This window comes from Macaca fascicularis, chromosome 10, assembly GCF_037993035.2.
Source record: "Macaca fascicularis isolate 582-1 chromosome 10, T2T-MFA8v1.1".
Lineage (NCBI taxonomy): Eukaryota > Metazoa > Chordata > Mammalia > Primates > Cercopithecidae > Macaca > Macaca fascicularis.
Genome location: NC_088384.1, coordinates 101,199,647 through 101,207,500, shown reverse-complemented (window position 1 = coordinate 101,207,500; position 7,854 = coordinate 101,199,647). Strand labels below are relative to the sequence as shown.

At 51.1% G+C, this 7,854-nt stretch overlaps 1 protein-coding gene across 1 annotated transcript; it reads left to right on the top strand.

Moving 5' to 3' along the window:
- The first annotated feature begins 1,270 nt into the window (after positions 1-1,270).
- Positions 1,271-7,115, top strand: WFDC5 (WAP four-disulfide core domain 5). Its single transcript, XM_065523210.1, has 3 exons — positions 1,271-1,432; positions 5,857-5,997; positions 6,091-7,115. The coding sequence occupies exons 1-3, from the start codon at positions 1,348-1,350 to the stop codon at positions 6,285-6,287; spliced, it is 423 nt and encodes a 140-aa protein (XP_065379282.1). The 5' UTR covers positions 1,271-1,347; the 3' UTR covers positions 6,288-7,115.
- Positions 7,116-7,854: the final 739 nt, after the last annotated feature.

Genomic DNA, 7,854 nt, shown 5'->3' with positions numbered 1-7,854 from the left:
GGAAGAGAGAGAGAGAAAAAGAAAGAGAGAGAGAGAGAGAGAAAGAAAGAGAAAGAGAGAGAGAGGAAGGAAGGGCTCATATATTTTTCCTCCAAGATAAAGCTTCCAAGGAGGTGCTAGCATTCCAAAAGTAACATCAGATCATAGAAGACAGAGCCTCTCCTATCTTGCTAGCTTAGAAGACAGCATGAGAGATTCATATTAAACCCAAGGAAGAACTTCCTGCTGTGAGGGCTGTCCTGGATTGGAATGGGTAAGTGAGACAAGCCCTGTAATATCACCCTCCTTTCTCAGGATCAGATGAGGTATTGACTTGCTTTTAAAACCCGGGAACTGAATGAGGATGATAGGGAGGCCACAGTGGGAAGTCCTAGCTTAGTCAGGAATTAGCTGTGTGTCCTTGGGCAAGTTCCCTCTCATCTCTATCTCACAATTTCCTAGTCTTTCAAATGGAAAGGCTGAGGAAATGTACTTCAATGGCGTTTCTGTTTAGGATGTCCCTTACGATGCCAAGTCTCAGCTCCCTCTCTTCTACCAAATGCAGGAGCCAACATCAGAGATGTTGGAGAAATCTAAGGAGGGGTCCCTGGATGAGATGACATTTTTTTGCTCAGGATCCCTTAGGGCCAGAGAAGAGTTTCCAGTGGCCATGCATCTGCTGTGACCAGCAAACTTAGCCAAGCCAAAAGCCATGCTCCCCCACCCTCAACAGCCAAGCCAGTCCCAGGAAGAGGACAGTTCTACCAGAAGCCACTGGTGATCTCACCAAAGGTGGGGTGGTCTTTCTCCCACCCACAGGACCCAAGAGGAGAAGCCAGGGCTGGCCTCACTCATTATGCCAACCTGGGCCAGCCTTCTTTGGCAGCAAACTCTAGCCTAACCCTAACGCCTTCTCCCTTCCTAGGCATGCAGAACTCTGCAAACCCTCACTCCTTTGCTATTCAAAGCTGACCTCTATCCACTGCCTAGACATTGCTGGGGTTTCAACATCTTTGAGAGCCAGGAAAGCAAGTATCTGACTCAACAACCTTCGCCCGGTAAACAGATGAAAAAACTGAGGCTCAGAGAGAGACAAGACTTGCCCAAGATTGCAGCCCAAGTCACCGATACAGGCAAGACTGGATCTGAGTCCCCCACATGCAGGATGTGCCGTCACCCTATCTTCAGCAATTGTGACAGCATCCCTTGCACTGAGGCCTCCGGCCCGCAGGGGTGGGGCCAAGATGAAGCAAGCATGGTGTCACTCCACACCCCCTCTCTTTCCTCTCCTGACTGAGTTTCTCTGGCTTCCCTGAGGCTGCAGGTGTTAATCTGGGGGGCCCTGGGCCCTGAACCGGCAGCAGAAACATGAGGATCCAGAGCCTCCTCCTCCTGGGGGCCCTCCTGGCTGTGGGGAGTCAGCTGCCTGCTGTCTTTGGCAGGAAGAAGGGAGGTGAGTGCAGGAAATCCCTCTGCTCTGGGGACCAGATTGTCCCTACTTCTCTAGGGAGAGTAAGGGTTTGGGAGAAGGCAGGTCATTCCCTGTGGGGGGTGTGTGCGCGTGTGTGCATGTGTGTGTGTGTGTGTGTATGTGTGGATGCCTGATTCTTAGTGCTTTCAGAAGCCTGTGTTTTTATTTGTGTACATTTGTGTCCACCTGCTTGTGTTGGTATCTGTAAGTGTCTTTTCGGCCAGTTTCTCAGTGCTTGTCTGTGCCTGTCTATATGTCAGGGGGTGGCGGGGCGGGGAATGCACCTGCCTGTCTCTGTGTAGACGTGTGTCTTTGTGCCTGCCTGTCTGTGCAAAGCTCTGTCTGCACACGTACACTTAGGAATGGCTGCATGCACACGTCTGAGCTTGTGCCTGTCCGTGTGTATCCATGTGTGTCTCTGTGCCTCCAGGTGTGGGGAGGGACCCTGTCTGCACCTGCTGGTCTGTGGTGTGACTGAGTCGGTGGGTCCACCGCCCCATCTGTGGAAAGGACTTGGGAATTGAGGAGAGGGTGTGGTTTCTGGGATCTGGGCTTTGTGGGGAGGAAGCTCTGTCTCTAGCTCTCATCACCCCAACCTGCTGTCCCCATTCCCACCCCTGACAAGGCTGGGGCTGGCCTGCTGACAGGTGAGGGAGGGCCGCTGAGTGACTAGACAGGTGACTCCTGCTCTGGGTGAGGCCTCCACCTCCATCCTCTTCTGGGGCTGGAACACTCTAACCTACATTCACCTGTGCAACCCTGGCCCTGCCTTTAAGAAAGGGGACAGTAATGGGGACAGGCTGAGGAAGGAAGTACACTGGTGAGCTCCAAGGCCGGACCCTGTGTTGGCTGTGATTCATGCACCATCACCACGTAACTCCTCAGTGTGATGCTGTGAGGACAGGACTATTTTTTTTTTTTTTTTTTTTTTTTTTTTTTTTTTTGAGACGGAGTCTCGCTGTGTCACCCAGGCTGGAGTGCAGTGGCGCGATCTCGGCTCACTGCAAGCTCCGCCTCCCGGGTTTACGCCATTCTCCTGCCTCAGCCTCCGAGTAGCTGGGACTACAGGCGCCCGCCACCACGCCCGGCTAGTTTTTTTTTTTTTGTATTTTTAGTAGAGACGGGGTTTCACCATGTTAGCCAGGATGGTCTCGATCTCCTGACTTCGTGATCCATCCGCCTCGGCCTCCCAAAGTACTGGGATTACAGGCTTGAGCCACCGCGCCCGGCCGGACAGGACTATTTTTATCCCCATTTTGCAGATGAGGAAAACTGAGGCATAGTGGGGAAGCCCTTAACAAGGTCAAAGGCTGACTCTGAGTTAGTGCCAAACGTGGCATTTGAATGCAGGTATTTGGAATCAGAAAGATTCACCTTACGAACTGTTACAGCAAAACCCCAGGACTGGACAGAAGAATGCACCCCCAACCTAGGAAGGAGCCGAGAGACCAAAGAATTACTTGGATAAGGCCAGATTGGCAAGTGTGTGAGTTTATTAGGACTTCCATACAGGGCACTCCCGGAAGGCAGCAGGACAGGTCTGAAGACTTACTCCATGTAAAATGAGGTCCTGTGCCTCTCTCTCAGGAGTGAGTGGTGTCTCGAGGAATAAGGGCCTGGCACACAGTAAGCACAGCATAAGTGGGTGATTTGGGGGAGTCCTTGTGTTCCTAGGGAGCACACCCCGATATTCAACCTGGCTGCTCAGATGTAAAGAGCTGGCACAGCAGAAACTGAGCCTGCACAGGGCCACTCTGCATGGGCAGGTGTGACACGCTTGCCTCTCCCCCAGTTCACCACACCTTGTCCCCCACTGGTTTCTCTCCCATGAGACATCTGCCTGGCTGCTGGTAGAATTTCAGACAATGGAGGAAGGTGACGAGGCCAAGGGAAGGGAAGTCTCAGTTTGTTGCCTGTGGAAGCCCAGCCACCTCTGTTTATAAGAGCTCCCCATTCTGCCCCTTCTCACTCAAACGTCTGGGTGTCTCTGATACAAAGATCTTGGCATAGTCCCTGATAAACAGCAAGTGCCTAATTAAATGCTGTCAGCGGTTATGTGGTATTGGGAAGATATACGTGTCTGTGTAGCCCTGTGCATATGATTCTGTGTATATGACTGTGTATGCGTATATATGTCTCTGTTCACACACATATGCTATATATTTATATACACAACTGTGTGTGTCTGAGTGTCTGTGTATGTATCTATGTGGGTAGGCATGTGTATATGACAGTATGCTCATGTATTTACAGTGATTATGTTCCAGCTCATATGTACATATGTGACTGCCTATTTATATATGTGTTTATAAATATATTGCATATGTATAACTATCTGATGTATGTCCATATGTATATATGTGTGTATTAAGTTGAACCATGTAAAATTGCTACTTTTGTAGATAAAACAGTTGACTATCTGCAATTTCCTATTGTTAAGCCCGTAGCTAATTGTGTGTCTAGATCTAAATGTGCTTGTGTATTTGACTATGTGTGTGTATCGTCTGTGTGTACAAGTGTATATATTTAACCATGTCTGGATACAATTCTTTTGCTCTCTAAGTCTACACACCCGTGGTGGATGCATCCAGATGACCATCTGTGTGTATGACTGTCTCGATGTACACATCTGTGAGTGAAGAACCTGGTTTGGAGGGACTGTTAGGAAAGGCAGGCAAACAAAGTGAGTGTGACCACCTAGAGCCTCTCACACAGGCTCTGCACACACCAAGCTTTTAACCCCACCTCCACATTGCAGCTATCACAGTTCTTCCACTGGAAATGCCAGCTGTCATGCCCTCTCCCTATCTGCCCATTCCCCAAGGTTCAGCTCCAGGCCCCCGGGTACAGAAACTCTCCCTGCCTGACGCACCTGGCTCCACTGGCTTTGAGTGCAGGCAGCTCCGTCTGGCCCACCCTTTGAGGCCTGAGCACCTTTGGCTTGAACTTGCGAATTCAGGGCTAAACCTTGGACCTCAGTCTGTTTCCCAGGAGCCCTCACATCACTCCCACTACCCCAAACCCACACTTTTCCCCCCTCCCCAGGCCAAGCCTTTCTTTCTCCAGCAGGGGGCAGCAATTCAATTTAAACCAACCCGCTCTGACGGCTGAAGTTGGCTTAGAGCACGTAGGATGTGAGCAAAGTGCCTACTTACGTGTGCAGCCAGCACCCAGGCAGGGGGCTGAGGGGGAGTGGCGGACACAGAGATAAAGTCACCAGATCCAGCTGCCCCTCGGAGCTCTTGAACATTTTCTCTGATGCTGGATTTAACTGAAGGCCTGGGATCTGCTCCATGTCTACAGCTCAAGGTGGATGGAGACTCACAGAGGTCAGAGGGAGCCGGGCCCTGGGAGTCCTAACTCCAGCCCATGTGGGTCTGGGCAAGTCACTGCCCCTTTCAGGCCTGGATTTCCTCCTCTACATGGAGGAAGATACTGATTTCCAGCTTTATGCATGAAATCTGAACATGGCCCAAAATCCCAGCAAGAAGAGTGGTTAGGTAAGCTCTGGGACAGAACACTCTACAGCCATTCAGAAGAACACCTCAGAGATAGAGTTAATGCCTGATCCTCGAAACCATGCCATTTGCAACAGTGGTGAACGCAACAGTGCAGACGTGGCCAGCTGTGGCTGTGACAGTGCACCAGGCTGGCTGCTGCTGACGCATGTGCGATGCTGGGCCTCACTTCCAAACCCTTTCTTTCCAAGTCACTGAGCCCCTACTGTTGTGCACCAAGTGCTGTGATATGGACCAATGGTGAGCAAAGCTAGCAGGGTGTCTACTCTCATAACCTCCAGCCAAGTGAGAGATACAGACAAACAGATGCAGCGTCACAAACTCTGGAGGAAAGAACTGAGTGTGTGTGTGTGTGTGTTGGGGGCGGCGGGGGGGGGGCTGACCTAGTTAATGTGGGGTCAGAGAAGTAGAGTCTTCTGAGGATGTGATGTATCTGCTGAGTCCTAATGAGCCGACCAGGCAAATGGAGTATAGGAGAAGTGCACCAGGCAAAGGATGCAGCCAGAGCCAGAACGCTGCAAAGAGAGCTGGCTTGGAGCAGATCTGGAGCCACTGAGTGGAAGGGCAGTAGAGGATGGGGCTAGAGAGATGGGCAGGGCCCAGACCAGGCATGGCCTTATTGGCCACAGTGGAGAGGTTGGGCTTCATTTTCCCCTATCATTTGTGCCATCTGAGTCTCAAACTAGCCCAGCTTCCCATTTCACAGCCAGAAAACTGAGGCTTGGAGTCATTAGAAACAAACAAACAAACAACAACAACAAAAAAAACTAGCCAGAAGACAGGCAAGAAGCAAGGGATGGAGAATTCAGATCTTGTCATTCCCAGGTGAGTGCTTATTACATAACCGTGAGCTTCCTCCAGCTGCAATATTGGGAGATTCTCTTACAGAGAAATGGGGAGGCTGCCCAGCAGATGATGGGCCGTGCCTCCTATCGGTGCCTGACCAGTGCGTGGAAGACAGCCAGTGTCCCTTGACCAGGAAGTGCTGCTACAGAGCTTGCTTCCGCCAGTGCGTCCCCAGGGTCTCTGGTAAATGCCCCTGTCTACCTTGCTGACCACCCAAGCCCCAAGCTCCAGGGCCGGTGGGCACAGGCAGAGCTCACCCAGTTCCCTGTGTTGCAGTGAAGCCGGGCAGCTGCCCACAGGACCAACTGCGCTGCCTCAGCCCCATGAACCACCTGTGTCACAAGGACTCAGACTGCTCGGGCAAAAAGCGATGCTGCCACAGCGCCTGTGGCCGGGATTGCCGAGATCCTGCCAGAGGTGTGGCTCCTGGGTGCCCGGGGCAGGTGCCTTCCCTCTCCGAGCCCCAGCTCTAATACTTTCTTCACTGCTGCAAGCTTAACAGCATGCCTCCCCAGAAGTCAGGGCCTCCCGTGGCTAGGATTGGGGAATTGGATAGGGGCTGGGGGAGTCCTGCTAGGATAACAGAGGACCTGGAAGTCCTTGGTTCTCTTCTTGATCTTGCTGTGGCATCTGGACAACAGCCCTAAACTGCTCCAGGCTTCCGTTTGCCCTTTTGAAGGGGGCGGAGGAGTCCAGCCTTGGTGGCAACCAGAGCTGAGCTGGTCGGGCATGGATGGGAGACCAAGGCCAGAAACCAGAGCCCTATTATGGGAAGGAATTAACCCTTTCTTTCTCCCTCCTCAGGCTAATTCTGATTTAGGATCCGTGGCTCTGCACCTAAGCTGGGGACCAACGGAAAGAGTTCACGATGGGAGGCCTGGGGCCCTGCCCGCCGGACAGCACTATCTCTACTAGCGGTGGTTCCAGCCTTCTGATAAACACTGGCCTGCTGTCACTTCCCTGCAACGCATCTGCCCCTGGATTCTCCCCCTGGGAGTCAAAGTCCATAGCCTGACCTCGGAGGAAGGCCTCTGTATCACGCCAGCACCCTGCACCACTGCCACATGAGCTTCCCACCCTTCCTAACACGTTCACACCAATCCGTACATGCTGCTTCCTCCACCAAGAAAGCCCAATTCAGGCAGACCCTGACCTCTCCCTCAGGCAGCCCAACCACCCAGAATGAATATTCTAGCAGAGTTTTCCAAACATCAGTCACTCACCTCTTTCATGATTTTCACCATAACTACAAAATAGCACCACGATGGGCTGCACGCTGCCTGTGCCACCATTTACTTAATGTTTTCTTTAAAGGACTCACTTTTGTGTACAAATAAATTCATTTCAAAAGAAAATTGATATCACTACTATAAATGAGATAAATTAGATCAATTGCCACAAATGGAATTACGAAAACAAATACAATGGAAATAGCTCAGTTCCATTAAAGTAAATCATGTCAGATTAAATGATATTAAATAGTGTTATTAAACTCTAGCTAGCAACAGCCACCTGCCAAGACTGAGCCTGAAGCCTGTACTCGGTCTATGTTTTTTGTTTTTTGAGAGAGTCTCATTCTCTTGCCCAGGCTGGAGTGCCGTGGCGCGATCTTGGTTCACTGCAACCTCCGTCTCCCCAGTTCAAGCAATTCTTCTGCCTCAGCCTCCTGAGTAGTTGAGACTACAGGTGCCCCCCACCATGCCTGGCTAATTTTTGTATTTTTAGTAGAGATGGGTTTTCACTGTGTTGGCCAGGCTGGTCTCAAGCTCCTGGCCTCAAGTGATCTGCCTGCCTCAGCCTCCCAAAATGCCGGGATTACATATGCGAGCCACCGCACATGGCCAGTCTATGTTTTAATCAATGAAGACTTAAAGGGTTAAAGATGCAAACCTCTAAGCTGAGACTTTCTCCCTGGGTTGATCAGAAGGCTTGAGAAGGGAATGACTTTCTCACTTTAGGAGTTCACGTTATGTGACACTGCATCCAGGTACATACTAAGATCACTTCAAATTGCCCCAAATTTGGGGAAATTTTGCTCAA

Excerpts from the sequence above, each read along its gene's own strand:
- WFDC5 (XM_065523210.1), top strand. The coding sequence starts at position 1,348 with ATGAGGATCCAGAGCCTCCTCCTCCTGGGGGCCCTCCTGGCTGTGGGG. Across the intron at positions 1,433-5,856 it reads CTTTGGCAGGAAGAAGGGAG|AGAAATGGGGAGGCTGCCCA; the intron begins GTGAGTGCAGGA and ends ATTCTCTTACAG. Across the intron at positions 5,998-6,090 it reads GTGCGTCCCCAGGGTCTCTG|TGAAGCCGGGCAGCTGCCCA; the intron begins GTAAATGCCCCT and ends CCTGTGTTGCAG.